Here is a 20,391-nt window from a genome sequence, read left to right as displayed (position 1 = left end):
TGAGTGTGTTTCAGCGAGCAACACTCAAGCCAACAACAACACTGCAAAAGTATGTGAGTTTTGGAAAAGGGCTGTGTGTGTGTGTGTGTGTGTGTGTGTGTGTGTGTGTGTGTTTGACAAAGGGTGCGGTGAGGAATGTAGGACAGGCCTCAGTGGGGAGCTGCAGGAGGACCTGAAAGAGACCCGTGGTTCTAGTTGTACAAAATAAGTCGCTACTCCGTCCCCATTGATAGTGAGTCAAGAGATAAGAGGAGGAGCACTACAAAGGCACACTCTCCTGCACATACATCCAGTCACACACACACACACACACACACACACACACACACACACACACACACACAGACAGAGGCTACCGCACAGGCACAAGCGTACATATACACACTTCCACTTGACGTACCTCAGGCTCAATTTTTAATTATTGTCAGCGATTCTACTCTAGACACTCTCACACGCACACACCTTGGTATGTATGTGTAGTACAAGTAGTAGTAGATGTTGCCAAATGGAACTGGTCCACATATTTAACCTGAGGCTATATTAAAGGAAATAAAATTCTAAACTGATGACTCAAGCACAAAAGCCCTACTCCCTATTATTTGGAAGGTATTGGCCTAAGCTAAGAAAACACTGTCCTCTACCCATGGACAGATATGGGCAAACAGAGACCTCTCACACAACTGATGCGGTGATCTGAGACACTTGCACACACACACGCACACACACACACGCACACACACACCACAAGGGGGGGGATCAGAAATGCTGGTTTCACCATGACGCTGGTGCTTTCTGTTTCATTACAGCAAAACTGTGACCCTTACAATCCAATAACTCATTCCTTTTAAAGTCTTTCCACCCACGTCTCTCTTCCTCACTTTCTAGCTTTCTTCATCCCCCCCTCCTATCCTGTCCTCTCTGTTTTAACCACTTCTCGAGCTGACACTTCTGGAATTGGAGATAATCACATTCCTCATTCTCATTCCGTCCGCGTAGCCAGGCTTGCTCGCTCGCTCGCCTCAGGACGGCGGAGGGGGTACGAGCCCGCGGCGGAGTCAGCAAGGCCGACGCACCACCGCCATTTGCCGCAGTCGCGTCACGTGGGGAAACAAATCATAAACGCCGATTGGCTCGTTGCCCTGATGGAGTGACAAAAAGGTCCATACAGCGGCCATACATAGATCGCACACACACACACACACACACACACACGTGAAGGGAGCCACGCGCTTCTGGGCACAGCCGCCACCACAGCTGTATCCAGTCATTGCTGTGTGAAATATAGTCATTTACATTTCATTGGGCTTTCTGCTGAAATGTGCACTTTGATGCTATGTGAGTGACAGCATGGTGAATGGATATGATATGTTTACAGTGGGAGCCCATGCAGTGGGCTCTCCAACACTGATCTGACTACATGAAAAACTCTGAATGGCGCAACATGGAGGCATCCCCTGGGGCCGATCATATTTCTGCCTCTCTCACACTCTCCCTCAAACACAAACTCGTACAAAGACACACACACACAGCTCTGAATGATCCTGTCCCCCACATTGTGCCATTAAGGAAACCTCCCAGTGAATCTGAAACACACACACACACACACACACACACACACACCATAAGTCGCAGAATAAAAAAGCAGATGTAATAACCCTGCTGCTGTACACCAAACGGTCCATTTTACACCCATGATTCTAAACAGATTACAAATACACAACACACACACACACACACACACAGACACACACACACACACACACACACACACACACACGATTATAGGTGTCTAATCTAACAGATGGTGAACACTGGTGGCTCTCCCTGCATGACACAGTAGACCAAAACCACACTGTGCATTAAGCCTCACTGCCAGGAAGTCCACTTCCCTCCCTGTCTGCCCTGGTGTCTGCCATTTGGACCGACTCTCTCTCTCTCTGTGTGTGTGTGTGTGTGTGTGTTCAGTAGGAGGGAGGCTGTCTTTGTGCGCACTGATGCCTTCATTTTAGTCCCAGACTGGTGTGTGATTTGTATTCGGTTACCTCTTGGCCTTAACTTTGGTGATATGCACCATCCTATGCGCTGCACATAAGCACAAACACACCCTCAGATACCAGATACAATACGTACACACACACACACACACACACACACACACACACACTACAGAGGGAAAAAGAGGAAAAACTGCTTCTACAAAGTAATCCTCTTTTGCTGTGAAATATTTCCAAACAGGATTATTTCAGAGAGTTGGGGGGGGAGATAGAGTGAGAGAGGCAGAGAGGGATGGGGCAGAGAAAGAGAGAGAGAGAGAGAGAGAGAGAGAGAAGCCCTCTGATGTCCTCATCAGAATGCACACACACACCCAATCCCACAGACCGTTACATATTCACACTCCATCACACACTCTCTGGAATGCTCTCTAGGCCAAATACATTATGCTGCCCCCACTACGGATACTTGTTCTGCTGCTTTCCTGTGTGTGTGTGAGTGTGAGAACGTGTGTGGTGGGGGTATGTACAGTACAACTGTGTGTGTGTGTGTGTGTGTGTGTGTGTGTGTGTGTGTGTGTGTGTGTGTGTGTGTGTGTGTATTGGCTTGGGCTGACAGTGACTGCTTGTCTCATCAGTGAAATGTGTCAATTAAAAAACAGATTAACCCACGGTACAAAGTTTGGTTCCTATGATCTCTGTCCCTTGCTGTCTCCAAATCCCTCTCGCACACTCACACACCTTTGTAAGGCGTTAAGCTATGATTGAGATCTCGAAGGCTTGAAATTATGCACACAAAAAAACTCACTCTCTTGAACACACACACACTTAACGGAAGAGAAGAGGTTCTCCACACCACAGCTGTTTTCTCATGAGTCCCTTTCTTACGTCTGACACCAGCCCCTCCTCTGTAGCCCTCCAAGCCTCTGTGTGTGTGTGTGTGTGTGTGTGTGTAAGAGAGCTCTCAGTGTTGGCCATGCCCTTTCTCCAGAGGCCAGCATATTTCCTCTCCCACTGCCTAATCCCAAACATCTGCACAGATATGGTGGAAACCAAATGGAGGGATGAGAGGGGAATGAGAGAGGTAGAGCAAGAGACATCATAGAAGGAGAGAGAAAGGCCAGGAGAAACACATACAGCAACACTTATCAGCTTAAGGGCCAAGAACTCCATCCAGGGGAAACCCGTGTGTGTGTGTGTGTGTGTGTGTGTGTGTGTGTGTGTGTGTGTGTGTGTGTACATAAATCAGTGAGGGAGTGAGTGTGAGTGTGAGTGTGTGTGTGTGTGTGTGTGTGTGTGTGTGTGTGTGTGTGTGTGTCTTTCTGTTTCTGTGTTGTGAGCAAGGAACCCTGCCGACGTGCTTAAGTTGACACGGCTCACATACGATAGGGGTCCAGGTTCAGCAGCAGGTGCTGTTTGTCTCCTCCCAGCTGCCATACTTGGAATGGTCCATGCAGCGGGCCAATCCCAGCATGCATTAAGACTGGGGCCCACTGGGCCATTCCTCTATTAGAGAGGGACTTGCTGCCGCGCTTCTCATTAATTAAAGAGTGATGAGACTGGAGGCTCCTGCCTCTACTTAATTACCACGGAGCTTCTATTTAAACACACTATTACACTCACTAGTATGGCCTCCTCAGAGCCACCTTCCAGGACATGCATGTGCCTACGTGTGTGTGTATGGAAATCTAAGTGTGCATGGCTTTATGCAAATTGTGTGTCTGTGCTCTCATTAGGCGCTAGACCTCCAACTTAAAATGCCAGTGGTCCTGGTGGAAGTTTCTGGAACAGTCATTGGTGTCAGGCAATTAACAGGGGGATGAAGCCAGCTCTGCAGGCCAATCAACTGTGTGTGTGTGTGTGTGTGTGTGTGTGTGTGTGTGTGTGTGTGGTTCTGTGGAGCAGCGGAGCTTCATCTTTATACATCTTTCATAACGCACCCTCCCCTTTTACTACGAGAGTTCTCATCATCACTGAGCACCTGAATAAATCTCCATCTTTTATTACCGACGCAACCGACCCAGACAACACAAAGCCCATTCTCTCATTCTCTATCTAATCATGTCCCACAGCGTGAGGCAGGCCCCACCTCTATTTTGCTCTCTCTCTCCCTCTCTCTCTCTCTCTCTCGCTCCTTCACCAGACCCCCCCCCCCTCCCCCTTTCCCATCTCTCTCTATCTCTCTCTGGAGCTCCCTTGATGTCACCGGGTGCTTGAACTGGGTTTAATTCCATTCTCATTTCCATTTAAAAAAAACTTATGTCATCTGAGCAAAGAGAAGAGAGAAGCGGGGATAGAGAAACAGGGTGAAGGAGGAAAAGCAGGAATGAGATAAGAAAGCAGAGGGGGGGGGGGGGGTGAGAAGGGAGGAGAGGGAATGGAGCGAGAAAACAGGAGAGATGAGAGAGAGAGGGAGAGAGAGAGATGGAAGGATGGATGAGGGGAAAATGCAGAGAAGAGGAGAGCAGCAGCTGAACCTTCTGTCAGGCCCATTACTCTGAGTTACACGCTCAAGGCCTGAGAACTGCTTTCCCATGACCGACCACACACACACACACACACACACACACACACACACACACACACACACACACACACACCTTTTCTCCCCTCCTCTCTCTCTATTTGCCCCTTTTTTCTCTCACTCATGCACTCTTAGATGGCACAGCATATGCTGCATGAGAAATCAGCCATTACCATCCACAACCTGTAAGGTATGGAGTCGTCAGTCAGCCACCCAGGCAGGCAGGCAGGCAGGCGAGCAGGCACTGGAAGGTTCTAGTGTGTCTGCCTGCCTGACAGCCTCTTGCACTCACATGTTCCAGCAGCGTGCACGCAAGTGTGGCGTAGCTTGTGTGTGTGCGTGTGCGTATGCAGAAGCGCTCGTTTGGGTTACTGCTCAGATGCCTGCAGTGCATCAGAGGCCGGGATGTGGGAAGAGATACCAGAAAGGCAGAGAGGGAGCAAATGTGCTGAGTCTACTGACGCAGATGTGCGTCTCTGAGTGTGTGTGTGTGTGTTTATGGTGGGGTCGTGCCAATGCCGCTGTGCGCTTACTGCCTCATCCTGGGCTGCAGCATGAAGCCAAATACACACACACACACACACACACACACACACAAACAGACACAAACAGACACAACGGCTTTCTCGTCTTCTCTGGCATCACGCAGCATTAGCATAAAGCCTCGCCTGCGCACCCGCACGTTTTTCATTTACCCTCTAAGCGGATTCAATCCAATTGTCATTTCAATGTTGTTTATATTGCCTCGGCGACAATAGTCGCGCTGTCGGGGGCGGCGAGGAAACCCCCATGAGCCAGCACCACCCCCCCCCCCCCCCCCACCCCGTGACAAAAGGCAGCGGAGAATTACAGGAGGGGAGAAACCTCAGAGGTGAACCCGGGTCACAAGAAGGGGGCTCCCCCATCCCTATGGTCAGCTGAGGGGACCGTAATGAGGTGGACCTGAGGGGAAGTGTGATCAAGGGGGGAAAGGAACACAGCAGTTAGAGCTCTGGGCCAGTGGTAGCGTAGTGGCTAAGGAGCTGGGCTAGCAAGCAAAAGCCAGAAAAGTTGTGGGTTCAATTCCCAGCTGCCACTGTTATGCCCTTGAGCAAGGCACTTAGTCCAAAGATGCTCTGAGGAGAATGGCGAATTTAAGTTGCTTTTGATAGTAAATGAAGTAAGTATTTCAAGTATAGACTCTGCATGTAGTTAGCCTATATACTGTATGATACACATATCTATATAGCTAATATGCACAGTTGGTATGGAGTGGAGCATAAGCTGAGGCCGTGTGCTCTGGGACGTCAGGTTTGATGGGGAGGTGACAGCACAGGCATGGGGAGAGATGAGATGTTGGGAGATGTGGGAGGTGCAGCGCTATGAGAAACAGATGGGGCTCGTCAGCGGCACTGCAGTGTTTGGCCTTCAACACGCATCTCGTCATGGACGCAGCACCCCACTCCGCTCGGCCTGTGATGAGGTCAGAGCTGTGCTCAGGCACCACTCCCTCTCTGGGCGCTCGGACAGGGGGGGGGTTAGAGGCCCACACCTGGGGGGGAGGGGAGGGCACAGGGACTCAAAGCTTCCCTTCCACCAGGAAGACAAACAAGCACAATAAGCAGTACAACACACACACACACGCAATGGGCATGACATCAGGGTTAGGAAATGAGAAACTATTGTGTTTAAGAAAGGCAATTCTCCAGTGGGGAAATGGGTGCGAGACTATGGACAAGTGTGAGTGTATGTGTGTGTGTGTGTGTGCGCATGAAAGCAAGAGAAAAAGAAAGAAAGAAAGAAAGAAGAGAGAGAGGAGAGAGAGAGGAGAGAGCTGTGCTCCAGTGCTCCACAGCAGTGGCTGTGTTTGAACTTTGACTCTTAAGTGAGTTCTTTTTACCATAGAAGAGCAGCTCAGCCACCATGTCCACTGGAGAGTTCAAGCACACTCTACCCCAGCACCCTTAGCAACACACACACACACACACACACACACACACACACACACACACACACACACACACACACACACTTCCTCTCCAGTTCTACTAACACTGCTCATGCTCATGCGACCGGACAACCTAACCGTGGTCACACACTCACAGAAGCACACCCAGTCGTGCAAATTCCACTGAACCTAAGCCCACTTGAAAGGCTCCCTCTTGTTAATGTTTAATCTCCAGTGGCTGAAGTTCAAAATTGGGCTTGCTGCTACAAAGGGCCTCACAAATGTGACCGTGTGGGCATGTGTGTGTGTGTGTGTGTGTGTGTGTGTGGGGGGGGGGGTGGCTGTGTGTCCGTATTTTTGGTATATGCGTGTGAGAGCATGTGTATGCACATATAGGCCTGAATGCAGGCGCGTCAAATTCTTGCTGCAGCTTCAACAAAACCAGGAAGGAAAAGGCTGCAGAGCGCCTAAGATCCCACACCCCATACACCAAACACCCACCCACACAGCTTCACTCTTTGAAGAGTCCTTGCCATTTCAGTGAGCAACAGTGATTTGGGTCTGTGCTATGTTTTTACAAAGTCTGTTATCAAAGTCTGTTATCACACTCTCACACATACACACACATACACACACACACACACACACACACACACACACACACACAACCTGCATCTAAGTGCATCTAACCTTGAGGTCTTGCATGTCAGGGCTTGACTATTCTAGTATTCTAGTTCTTTGGAAAGCTGCAACAAATAACAGTTCCAAGTGAAGTGATGTGTTGACATCTCGAATCAAGGAGCTGACTTCTTCAGTGGCCATTCTGGAGGCCTGTAGGAAGAGGTGCTGTCAAGTCTTCCACCGAGCACTATAGCACTTCAGTTTCAGGGAAAGATACATACAAACTTCAGGAGCGAAAACAGGCTTGTATCACCGCCATGTGTTGCTGTAACATTGATTTGAAAGTGGGCCATCACACTCTAATATTTAACTGTACACTTACACATTCTCTCAACTTAGAGAGACAGATTTCTTAAAAAATATTTTATCCCACTTTATGTGGCAGCTTCTCTGAGACAGAGTAAAATTCCAAATCATTGGGGTAAGGACTTATACTTTGGAGACTGTACAAAATAACAGAGCACACATATTCATAAACGGCAGTACATATGGCAGAGCATCTTGCAGTGCTTCTTGGCATAATAGCAAACTCTTACAAAACTTGCAGCAGAATCCTAATTGTTGCACCAGCGCTGTGTTTTATCAGGAGGCCTGTACTCAGTTGCTGGGCCACAAGGGTGAAAAGGAGATGCCAGTGCACCCTCACACACACAGACAAAAGAAAGCGGCCTAATCACCTCTGTGTGTGTGTGTGTGTGTGTGTGTGTGTGTGTAGCAGCTCAGTCATCTGACTGGAGGGGAGCCAGCAGATTACCCACTGTCACTCACCAGCCGACTGAGAGACCTTCACACAAGAGCTGGAGGAAAAACAGTCATTTTCTCAGAGCGCCTCCGAGCACGGCCGCCCCAGCCGTGACACCCGCCGCCACAACCACACACACAACACACAACACACAACACACAACACACAACACAAGTAAGGACGCGCACAAGTAACGTCAATGAGTTTGAAAGCGATGTATCTGATCTGTATTTTTAGCCGGAGCAGTAAATGACACCCGACTTGAGCAGAGGGAGCGGTGGGGTGGCGGTGGTAGTGTGCGGTGGTAGTGTGCGGTGGTAGTGTGCAGTGGTAGTGTGCGGTGGCTGAGTCCCGGCTGCGCTAAGTGCACTCTTTGCTTTTCAGTGCTCCAGAAGCACCTCGCGGGGATGGAGACATGACAAAGCAACGGGGGAACAACAGCCGAGTGCTTTATGGATGAGAGGGAGGGAGAGAAAGAGAGAGGGGGAGAAAAGAGGGAGTCGGCAGCAATCGCTCTAAGCCAGAGGGAGGGAGAGAGGCAAATGAAAGAGAAAGCAAATGAGATAGAATGAGAGAGAAATGGAGAGAACTGGAGAGATAGTGAGCAAGAGAGAAGAGAGAGAAAAGAGAGAGACGCCTGCCAACCAAAAGCTGTTTTCGCATAACAAGCTACAGAAAGGGAACAGAGCTGGCTCCAGCACAGAGATCTCTGCACGTTTGTTCTCTTACATCCATCCATCCATCCTCTCTCTCTCCCTCTCTCTCTCTCTCTCTTCCATCATTCCATCCATCCATCCCTCTCCCTTCCTCCCTCCCCCCTGCCTGCATCCCCTTTGTCCTCCCCCCTCTGCTCTATTGTGTAAGGAGATTGTGTAATAGATGTAAGGCTTATTGATTGATGCCAGAGCCACTAATTGAAGAGCTGCAGCCCTTAGTACAGAGATGGAGTTTACCGACCTCTCACAAACGAACAACACACAAGCACACATGTGTTCACTCTCTCTCTATTTCTCTCTCTCCCGCTCACACACAGACACATAGGATGTAAAGAGTGACTTTCTAAAGCTACACCCCCCCCCACACACACACACACACAAGCATATGCTGTGAGTGAGAATGAGAATGTGCCCTGGAATGTGTGTGATACAGGGCAGTCGGAAGAATCTAGGACAGGAGGAAGGCCTTTGTTTGCCCCCTGTGTACACACACATATACACTCACACACACACACACACATTCCATTCTCTGCTGGCTGCCATTCCATTCTCTGGCTTCCACCTGCTCTGGTTAGAGGGCTGGTTGGCTGATGCCAAACTAGCACATATGCATGGGTCAGGGGTCAACACCCTGCACTTATATTCAACAGGAACAGGCTCATTCTCAGAGCTCCAGGCCCTCTCCTGTCATTGGGCAGGCATGCTCAAATAAATACACCCCACACTCATTCACACACACACAAACAGTAGCTTCCTGCCATTATGTGATTCAGACCAAAAGTAAGACAACTCATTTTTGTCTCGAACCAGTACACACACACACACACACACACACACACACACACACACACAGACACACACAGACACACACAGACACACACTCCTCACTGGAGCTAGCTTCCAGATCCTACCCAATCTCAAAGCCCACTCCAGGCACCTCAAGCCTAACATATGAATATAGTAGAGTTGAGCTGGACAGCAGTTAGCCAGTCAGTCAGTCAGTGTGCCAGTCAGGAGGCCCTTTACTGAAGAGGAGAGCCAGGCAGGAAGAGCTGGGTTGAGCTGGGCTGTGCTGGGCTGTGCTGGGCAGTGCTGGGTTGAGCTGGGCTGGGCTGGGCAGTGCTGGGTTGAGCTGGGCTGGGCTGGGCTGGGTTGAGCTGGGCAGTGCTGGGCTGGGTTGAGCTGGGCAGTGCTGGGCTGGGCTGGGGGCAAAGCTGGGCTGGGCTGGGCTGGGCTGGGCTAGGCGCCGCTAGCTGGCTGGCAGGCAGACAGCAGCAGTAACCTGAGCCCTAACCTTGAGCCTGACACCGTGTGGTACTGCCCCCCCCCCTCCCCGCATGGTGGAGGAGGGTACTGCCCCGCACACACACACATACAAAGGCACTACACAGAGTCATTGTGTGGCCTGGGAACAGCCACACACACATACACACACATTTGTGTGAGTGAGTATGGATCTGTCTGTCCATATCTGTCAGTCCTTGCTAATTCGACACTTTTTAAAGCTCACAGCACAATTGATGTTTCTTCTACAATAAACACACTTAAATGCTTGTTTTATTGTCTGTCTGCGTCCAAATGGTCTCATTTTGCGTAAGTCTACGTGAACAGTGCGGTCACTGTGCTCTCTTTCTCTCCTTGTCAGTTTGCCCCCTTTCATCTTCCTCACAAACCCTTATCATCCCACAGGTAACGATCCCTGAATAGTAATGTCTCTATCGATTACTATAAAGTCCCTTAATTACACTTTTTCCAAAGTGAGGCGTGTGTGTGTGTGTGTGTGTGTGTGGTGTGTCAGGTAAATCAGGTTCAGATGGAAACTCAACACTCTAAGCAACTCCCCGAAACCAAAGACACACTGCGTAATATAGTGTTGTGTCTGTATGAGAGAGAGAGAGAGAGAGAGCCCTCATATAAATGAATGAGTGGTATGGTAATGATCATGAGATCTGCACACTCACACAGGTTAAGGGTGTCTCCTGTTCCCACACTCTTCCCCCTGTCACTACCTCTCACACATCAATAGAAACACACACACACACACACACACACACACACACACACACACACACACACACACACACACAAGCACCCATAGCCCAGCATCCTCGTCTCATTAGAAACAAACACCCAACCAATGTAATCCAATTCTGTCATTCCCACTTAACTGTACAAACAGAGAACAGGGGACTGGGAGAAAAGCGACAGAGACAGAGAGGAAGGGATAGAGGGAGAGGGAGGGATAGAGAGAGAGAGAGGGATGACATTACATCACGTAGTGCGGGAAAGAGGATGAATGGGAGCTCATTAAATGAGGTGGTGTGAAAGAATGTCATCCTTCAGTGGCCAAGAGGAAAGACAAAGAGCTGCAATCTCATGAATGTACACACACAGACACACAGACGGACAGAGAGGGGGGTGATAGCCAGTAAAACTGGGTGTACCTGCATTCCAGAAGTGTTATCTTATCAAAGCTGGCTGGCCAGCCACACATGCACAAACATTTCTATTGGTTTCTATTTATGCAAAGCACTCACTCAAGCCCTCCCTAGGGTCTCAACCTGCTGAGGAAGGGGACAGGGTCATGGCATGGGTTAGACTCTGTGTGTGGTGTGTGGTGTGTGTGTGTGTGTGGTGTGTGTGGTGTGTGTGGTGTGTGTGGTGTGTGTAAACTCCAACTCTCTGTGCATCTGCTCTGATGAGGAGCAACCAATCAACTTGCAGGACCTGAAAAGCCACTGACACACACCCACACACACCCTTTCTCTCTCTCTCTCCATTTCTATCCATCCCTCCATATCTTCTTCTTCTTGTCTACCTCTTTAACAACATCACCCCCTCCCTCCTCTTCTCTTTTTTTTTACTCAAACCTGGGGTGTGTCACTGGCCACACAATCCCATGGCAGACAGTGACACAGTGACAATAGCCAATCCCACCTGTTGGTAACAATACACTCTTGTCATTTTGTGTCCTTCTAATGGAGCGGGCTGTTCTTCAAAAAGGACACGGTCCGAATTCCAGCCATTTCTGCACTGGCCTATTTACGACACACACACACACACACACACACACACACACACACACACACACACACAGACAAACATGACCCCCCCCCCCACACACACACACACACATACACATGAGGCTCTGTCACTCAGTCATCCACTCACACACACACACACACACAGAGAGAGCAGAAAACACGGGGCCATTGTGTGCTTTGAACACAGCAGGGCAAATAATGAGAGCGCTAGCAAGCGAGTGAGCGAGCGAGAAATGAATTAGTAATGTCCTAGAATAGGACACGGAGTTACCACACACACACACACACACACACACACACACACACACACACACACACTGTGTCACAGTGTGATTCAGATAGGATTTGAATGGAGATTATTTGTGGGTGGTGTGGTAGTGGTGGGCCAGACACCATCTAATTTTACTGAGTCCACACCAACTCGCTGCTCCTGCCAGGACTCCTTCTGAACAATAACACTTCGCCAACTAGAGAACTATTTACTTATGGTTTGCAAGTGCGTTAAGTGTAGGTGTGTGTGTGTGAGCGCGCGTGTGTGTGTGCGTGTTTGTGTGTGTATGTGTAGGATAACTGAGAGGAGAAGCCGATACTTCCATTTTGACAAACAGGAAAATCAGGCACAACGTTTGACCTGTTTACTTTCTCCTCAGAAGCCCTTAAACCCTTAAACACACACACACACACACACACACACACACACACACACACACACACAACTATGTTTTGCCTATTCCATATAAAGTTTATGTCACATTTCCTTTTCAGGACCACTAGCATTGCCATGTCAAAAAGCAGCGGGTGCATGACCGAGAGAGTGACAGAGAGAGAGAGAGACAGAGATAGAGAGAGAGAGTGGGATAGAGAGCAAGAGAGAGAGAGAGAAACGGAGAGCGAGAAAGAGAGAGTGAAAGAGCGAGAGAGAGTGGGAGAGAGAGCAAGGGAGAGAGAGAGAAACGGAGAGCGAGAAAGACAGAGTGAGAGAGCGAGAGAGAGCACGTGGGGAGCTCAAGGCGGCTCACGGCTGGAACACTTGGCAAAAACAGTGATGAGCAAAGCCTTGGCGTCGGCTGGCTCTGCTGCTCTGCTCTGCGCTGCGCTGCGCTGCTAACGCCTAGAGTGGGAGCACTGCTCTCTGGCGCTCGCCCACCCCCAGCACCTCCCCCCGCACTTCAGTGGGAGACGTGACAGCTATATCAGTCTCCGCCATACTAAAAATGTGGCAAGGCCAGGGTGCAATGTAGGTGTGGGATAAAGAGCTGCGCTTGTGTGTGTGTGTGTGTGTGTGTGTGTGTGTGTGTGTGTGTGTGTGTGTGTGTGTGGGGGGGGGGGGGGGGGGGGGGGCAAGGAAGGAAAATTGCCAAACACCTGCCACTACACACACACACACCTGCTCCCAGTATTGCAACATAGTTTAAGGCTTGCAGTAAGCAATCAATACTGTTTCTAAAAAATTCTCATTGTATCCTGCTCACACGCGCACAAACTGGTAAAGAAAGACAACTGGGATACAAAAATGTTGGCTCCTTTCATCCCTGCATAGTGCAAGAGAACTAAAACAGGCCGCAGGCAGTTCTGTGAGCAGGAAACACACACACACACACACACACACACACAGTCTCCAACTGTATGCTGCACATCATTACGACAGAAGACAACTCTTTCTTTTCTTGTCTGGATGCCCTACTCACCATCCGTTGCCAGCTGACGCACACACATCGACTCACACACATCGGCTCACACACATATCGACACACACACATATCGACACACACACACACATTGACACACACACACACATTGACACACACTGCAGTTCTGCATCTGGCGCGTTGGGCTAACATCTGCATCCTGCGTAAAACTGTGTGTGTATGTTAGAGAGGGAGAGAGTGTATGTTTACTGATGTCAGCCAATTAGACAAAGACTGAGGTTGACAGGATTGTCAGCTCTCTAGGGCAAACACAGACAAGCACACACACAATAACAGACATCCACACAAACACACAGACATCCTCAGACTTGGAAGCACATAAGCGACCTGATCACAAGTTGTGCAGCATGCACACACACACACACAAACACACACACACAAACACACACACACACACACAGAGCGACTGGCATGGTCGCCACTGCTTCAGTATTAGGGCCAGCATCAGTTACCACTTCTCCCTTACAAGCAATCCTGGTCTCGGTTCTCCTCTTCCCTCCTCTCCTCACTGTCTCCCCCTTTTCTCTCCACTCGTCTATCTCTCTCTACCTCTTTCCCCCACCACTCACATCACGGTCACTGAGCAAAGGCCTCTCTCCCTAAGGCCCCTTACCTGGTGAGTCATGTGAACACACACACACACACACACACACACACACACACACACACACACACACACACACACACACACGATGGCAAAAGCAAACGTGTGTGTGTGTGTGGTGTCTGTGTCTGTGTGTGTGCGCGTGAGAGCGAGAGAGAGAGAGACAGCGAGAGAGAGAGAGAGAGAGAGAGAGAGAGAGAGAGAGAGAGACAGACAGACAGAGAGAGAAAGAGAAAGGGGGAGGGGGGGCGTAAGAGAGCAGAGTTAATGAAAGGCAAGATGGAGGGAGGAAGAAGATAAGCAGTGAGTAAAGAAGAGGGTGGAGGAGAAGAGGGATGAGGTAGTCAGATGGGAGCAGTCAACTGGGGAATGCTGCATCACACACACACACACGCACGCATGCACACACACACACACACACGCGCGCGCGCAAAGCCACACACGCACGCACAAAGCCACACACACACACATACACACACACGCACACACACACACGCACACACACACACACGCATGCACAAAGCCACACACACAGGAGAGATGGTGGGTAGAATACAAACAATACATTCAATACAGTCAGAATATAGACAACAGACTTATTCACAGTAGGAGAGAGAGTGTGGGTTGACTGGGTGTTAAAGATGTGTACTGGTGTTAATATATACATGCCTGTTCATGCCCTGTGTGTGTGTGTGTGTGTGTGTGTGTGTGTGTGTGTGTGTGTGTGTGTGTGCGCGCGTGTGCGTGTGTGTGGTGAGGTGATTGTATGCCGTAACCACCAGTGGCACTAATGACTCGCCGTGAAACAACGGTGGGTCAGACCGCTCTGGTCAGATTGGAGAGGAGCATTCATTCTCCACCCCCAGTTCCACTGTACGCTTCATGACACACACACACACACACACACACACACACACACACACACACACACACACACTACCCCTAAGAAAAAACAACAGTTACACACCCCACTGAACCCAGAACACATTATTCGGACATGCTGCTTATCTATAATTTATCACCTGAAAACGTAATAGGCTGCTACACTTCATCAGTCTTGATGCTAAAACATATCCTATTAAAACTAAAAACAACAAAAGAGCAGCAGCATTATGCAATCCCTCATTCTTCAAACACATAAACATTTAAACAAATGTTTGTGGATGTGTAGTCTGCAGAGCTGTAGCCTATGTGGATCTCCAGTCTTTATGCTCATCAATGATTGAGGCACTTGGGGGGCAGGGGGTTAAGAAGCAGGCTGCATAACATCTTCACCTAATCCAAACATACTGGCTATTGGCTACTCTTTTTCTCTCCCTATCTGTGTGTGTGTGTGTGTGTGGCAACTAGAAGATGAATCAGGTGGGTGTGTGAGGGTGAGGAAGACAGACGACATCTGTGCACGCAGGGTAAAGAAGATTATCTTCACACACACTAAGTTGATTGCACTCTGAGCCCGAGGAGTTCCCTGTGCAACCGCTTCGCTGCTCCCTGCGAGCACCGGAGGCGCGGGGGACAGTGAGGACGGCACCTGACACTACCGCTCAGTCACCTGTGGACTGGGTGTGTTTTCCAGTTACCATGGCACCCACTTGCAGCCAGACACATAAGCGCGAGCGCGCCAGCTCACGTTCGCGCGCACACACACACATTCATAACATACCTTTGAGTGTGTGAGTGACTACGTCAAATAACTCCCTGTCCGTACCGGTTTCTGTATGCTTACGACATGCCTACCCTCGTCCTAACTAAGATGGTTTTGATATTGAAAATACCAAGAAGCCCAGCCTAACCAATGTGTGCATGGTACCCTATCTACAGCGACCCTATTTAAACATTACAAAACAGACCAAGAAAAATGTCCGTGTTTATGCACATCAACTCACCGGGTTTCACAGTCTTAAGTCGAACAGGCTCTCGAAAGTGGCGGATCACAGCAATGGTGTCCCGATTAGTCAGTCCGCTGACGGGAGTGCCGTTGACCTCCAGCAGCACATCTCCAGGGCTCGGGAATCTGCCGACATGGCAAACCATCGCATCCGCCAGCACAGTTCCGAGATAAGGAAATTCCCCTCGCTCGGCGCCCCCTCGCACCTCCACGAAGGAGGCCAGCTCCCCGGCGCTACCCCATGAGAGCGCGCACTCCTGCACTCTCGCAGACCAGTGCTTCTTTTTCTTCAGTGTTTTGGACATGACCGTCGGTGGTTTTCACCTCGTTACACTTAAAGGATGTCGGCGAAATATTTGCTTTTGTGGACGAACAGTTTCTCTCCGGTTTTAGGACACGATCCTGCTGCCGGGACGGACGGAAAGGCAATGCGCGCGCTGAGTTCGGTTAACATCTCTTGGTCAGCAGCCCGCAGGAAGCGGCGCGGATATCACCCTCATCGTCCAGCTCCTCCGAGCGGTCAGCGGAGCGTCAAGGTCGGCTGCGGCTGTTGAGATATAGCACAGACCTCTCTCAAGCAAGACAGTGCGTGTCAAGCCGCGTGAAGCAGACGCATGCAGGAGCAATTGCTAGCTGACACCAAGCCAGCAGCACGTCAAAACACGTCAGTAGCAATGAAATTTCCACGATTTCGATACCATAGAAATATCCATACATTTGTAATAAGGAAGACACAGAGCAACCCTAAACAAACACCTGGTGCTCAACAGTTCCACACGAGGAACGCCGACTACCCAAGCGGCGATTCAAGTTTATCTTAAGCGTTCGCCAGCCCCTGTCACTGCACTGGGACTGTCATGGTCTGACGCTACCGCGGGCGTAGAGCAGCTGATTCAACATTCAATGTATCGCTTTTTTCTTGATCGAGAACAATCCTCTCGACGCACCTGCTGCTTTTCTAATATGGCATCAGCAGCAGCACAGCATTCCAGGGCGACGGAAACAAGATACCTGCAGCTCGCGGAATACGTTTTAACTTGATGCTGACCGGCCACTCACGCACTTTTCCGGACAAATGAGTCACGAACTAAACCCCTCACACACACATCCACACACGCCACAGTCCCTCAGAAAGCTTTCTTCTACACACAGCCTGCGGGCTGTCCGGGAAGTTTCTCACGCATTTTCATCTTGTTAGTTGCAGCAAGGGAAGTCCAGCGTAGCTGACTGCTGTGCTTTGGCACCAATGGGAGGCGGGGAACTGGAGTCAAACGGTATCCCAGGAGCCAATGACGAAATCAGCTAGGCGGTTCTTCCGCGGCGGTTGTTGCCTTGTAACGCCAAAACAATACTCGCTCCAGCCCGCTGTGCCCGTCTCTCATGCAGCTTAATTATGTCCTCAGGGGCTAAACGTGGCTGTCGTCGTTGCACTAACCCTGCATTATTTCGCAACCAGATTAAGGGTATTGGTTTGTTTATTTACATTTGAACGACCAGCCATGCAGTAGTCCAGTCATTTTGACACGTTAAAAGGGGATGGTTAACAAGAATATTCTAGGCCGACAGAAGAAATGTAGGCCTAGGTGCGTAGTTCCCTTTAATTCTTCTATTAAAATTCAGAAATGTTCCCTTGACGTCCAGTCTAAGTGTTCAAAGTCAACAGACGCCCGCATGTAGGCCTACATCTAGTTAGTATTGCAGATGACTGCCACTGTGGACTGTTGATTCCACCAGTTATAATTAGGCAGAGGGGATTTGAGGACTGTGTTCATCCATGTTTAAACACTGCCACCGCGTGGAGTACAGCGGCAAATACGTTTTTCCGAGTAACACACGCACACACTGTGCGCAGATATTTTTTTATGGCTCTATGACTTGGTCTGCAGAGGCTGCAGGCTATGGGGGAAGGAGTCTCTTCTGGAAGTGTGTGTGTGTGTGTGATGGGAGACAGGGCCAGCGTCATCCAGCAAAGAGGGCCATGTCACTCTGCTTTAAGTGTCCATGGGACTTTCACTTGAGTGGAACTGAATAGGGCTGCTCTGGCTGGCTTGTGCTGAGTGCGAATGAAAGCCTTCTATTTCCTAATGGCCAACCACTAACCTTTGTTGTTATGTAAGCTGAATCACTAGGACACATGCTCTGATGGTTTCAGAGATGTAGCCATCTGTGTGTAGTGTTCATATTAAAGTGATATTTCCTCATTGGCCAGCGTGTTAGTGAGTATGTTAAATGAACAGTGTCATGCTGTAATCTCGGGGTTAGCATGTTTTTGATTATTAATTTGTTTTTAATCCAGCCGTCTTGAGAAACTGGATTAGTGTCACCACACATACAAGCCCATAATTGGTGGTTTAAACTCACAGACTGTTTGGCCCGAAGCTGCCCTGAAAATATGCAGCAGTGTTTGAAATACTGTGTATCTGTATTGTAGACACAGCATGCATGTATTGTAGACACAGCATGCATACCTTTTAACTATTCTTTGACTATATTGCCTTTCTATGCTTGTATTTGTTATTATTGTTTGGTTTTGTTTATGTAAAGCACATTGAATGACCTCTGTGTATGAAATGCGCTATATAAATAAACTTGACTTGACTTGACTTGATGCATGAGTTGCCCAAGGATTTCATATGCACCACAAAAGTGTTGGTCTGCTCTTTTTTTGGGGGAACTAGGACACATAGCTCCTATATTGCATAAATTCCACATTCCTTTGATTTACTGCACATGCAGTGACAGAGGAGCAAGTTGTAAGAGAGATAGTCTGCAGAGCAGTGGAGAAAAGTGAGATCTATTACAGTTTCAGTGAAAGCTTCATGTATGCATGGGTGATTCATCCAGCTGGATCAGTTTATGGATGTATAAGATTATATCTCCTTAGCGTATTTATCATGTGAAGGTAACATTCTATATAGGTGTGCATAGGCCCTTACTGTTTCATCAAGCTCACTGGAGAGAGAGAGAGAGAATAATAGAATGAAAGAGATGCCCTCATTCTCTTTGTCATGTGTTTTCATCATCAAAGACAATCCTGACATTCAAACAAACATGAGTCTGAGCAGTGACACCTTGCAGCCTGCATAGTCTCTCTCTCTCTCTCTCTCTCTCTCTCTCTCTCTCTCTCTCTCTCTCTCTCTCTCTCTCTCTCTCATAAACACAAACACACACACACAGGGAGCCATCTGGGGTTGAGAAAACAACTGCAGGATGCAGATGTTTGATAAGGCAACAAAGTAAAAGAGGAGAGAGTGTGCTCTGAATGTCGAGTGTGTTTGTGTGTGTGTGTGTGTGTGTTTGTGTGTGTGTGTGTGTGTGTGTTTGCTCGCTCTGGGCTTGGTTATGTGAGACGAGCAGAGAAGAGACAATTTTTCACAGTTTTTGAGCCCCAGTCAGTTACACGTAATGCATGGGCATTCATCACACTCCTTCTGGACGATCCAGAGCCGACACTCCTGATCTAACGGTCGAGCTATGGAGCTGAGGACAGCAAACTTGAGACAAGCTCCCCGAAGACTCTGAAAGATTGCAAAATGAGACATGCTAAGCTGGTCAGAACGGAGTGAGAAAACTAGACTTGCTGGTTAGGCTGAGAGAGCGTCATGGTCACTTTAGCTGCCCACACTGACAATAGCACCAGCAGAGGGTGATAGAGACACCCCTGAAGATGCATTGGGATCTCAGCCCCTCACTTCTGAGTGGCTGCAACCAGAGAGGAGAGGAGAAGAGGGTTGGGGGGGCGAGGAGGAGAGAAAGGAGGAGGAGGAGAGATGAAGGCAGGAGAGTTGAGGAGTGGAGGAAAGGAGGAGGAGGAGAAGAAGTGGAAGGGAGGAGAGGAGGCACACTCACTGTAATGGATCTGCGCTCTGATGGGTATGTAGGTCTTGTGCTGTTATGAGTAAATGTGTCTGAATGCTATATTAGGTTAAGAAATGTGATTGTGCTTTAACCCTTAGTGCCACCATATTATGGGTTTATGCATACTGTAGATCTAAATAATGTTTCCTTTGCATGATAAACGTATATAATGTTTTGTTATAAGATAAGTGTGTGTATAGGTTATTCAATATGTTACTGACTTTATAGGTTGGTTTGCTTTAATTTGTGAGTTGGGGAGTTTGTGTCTGTCCTGTGAGGTATAAATAGTATACAGTTTTGCAAGGGCTGGGGAATCTTCCAGAAATGTTTACACAGAGTCAGATAAGAGAGAATGTCACAAGATTAATGAGTCTTTAATAACCATCATCCTGCCCCATGAAGATCAGTTTGCTACACAGAGTGTAAATCTCAGTATGTTCATCCAGGGGGATTTTGTCATCCGTAGGGACTCTAAAATCACAAACTAATTTGGAATTACAGAAACATCAAATACGCACCAGATCATGTGAGCTTAGAAAAGTACAACACAGTTCTAGTAACTCTCTTGAACTATTATGGAACCCAAGCACAAACAAAAAGTAAAAAAAAAAAAAGAAAAATAAATCCGTTGGCCATCACGGCGAGCTTGAACAGTGGAATGTGTGTGGAGTGCCAGTGGTCTGTCTGTGTCCATACTCTCTCCTGAT

At 48.8% G+C, this 20,391-nt stretch overlaps 2 protein-coding genes across 4 annotated transcripts in view; both read right to left on the bottom strand.

Annotated features, from left to right (window-relative positions):
* Positions 1 to 17,218, bottom strand: part of magi3a (membrane associated guanylate kinase, WW and PDZ domain containing 3a) — a 51,807-nt gene extending 34,589 nt beyond the window's left edge. For 2 of the 3 annotated variants that reach the window (XM_042097909.1, XM_042097910.1), the window contains exon 1: positions 15,825 to 17,217. In XM_042097909.1, coding sequence (XP_041953843.1) covers positions 15,825 to 16,131 — 307 coding nt within the window. In that variant the 5' untranslated portion in view covers positions 16,132 to 17,217. Of the gene's footprint in view, positions 1 to 15,824 lie in introns of all 3 variants that reach the window. The other variant, XM_042097911.1, reaches the window with a different exon arrangement.
* Positions 17,219 to 20,042: 2,824 nt separating this feature from the next.
* The window catches only part of tmem269 (transmembrane protein 269), a 20,179-nt gene continuing 19,830 nt past the window's right edge, over positions 20,043 to 20,391 (bottom strand). Inside the window, exon 8 of the mRNA XM_042097918.1 lies at positions 20,043 to 20,391. This exon is cut by the window's right edge and continues 1,411 nt beyond it. The gene's annotated coding sequence lies outside the window, so the exon portion shown is untranslated.

Source organism: Alosa sapidissima, chromosome 7 (genome assembly GCF_018492685.1).
Source record: "Alosa sapidissima isolate fAloSap1 chromosome 7, fAloSap1.pri, whole genome shotgun sequence".
NCBI lineage: Eukaryota > Metazoa > Chordata > Actinopteri > Clupeiformes > Clupeidae > Alosa > Alosa sapidissima.
Note: the sequence above shows the minus strand (reverse complement) of the source record. Positions and strands in the feature narration are given on the sequence as shown.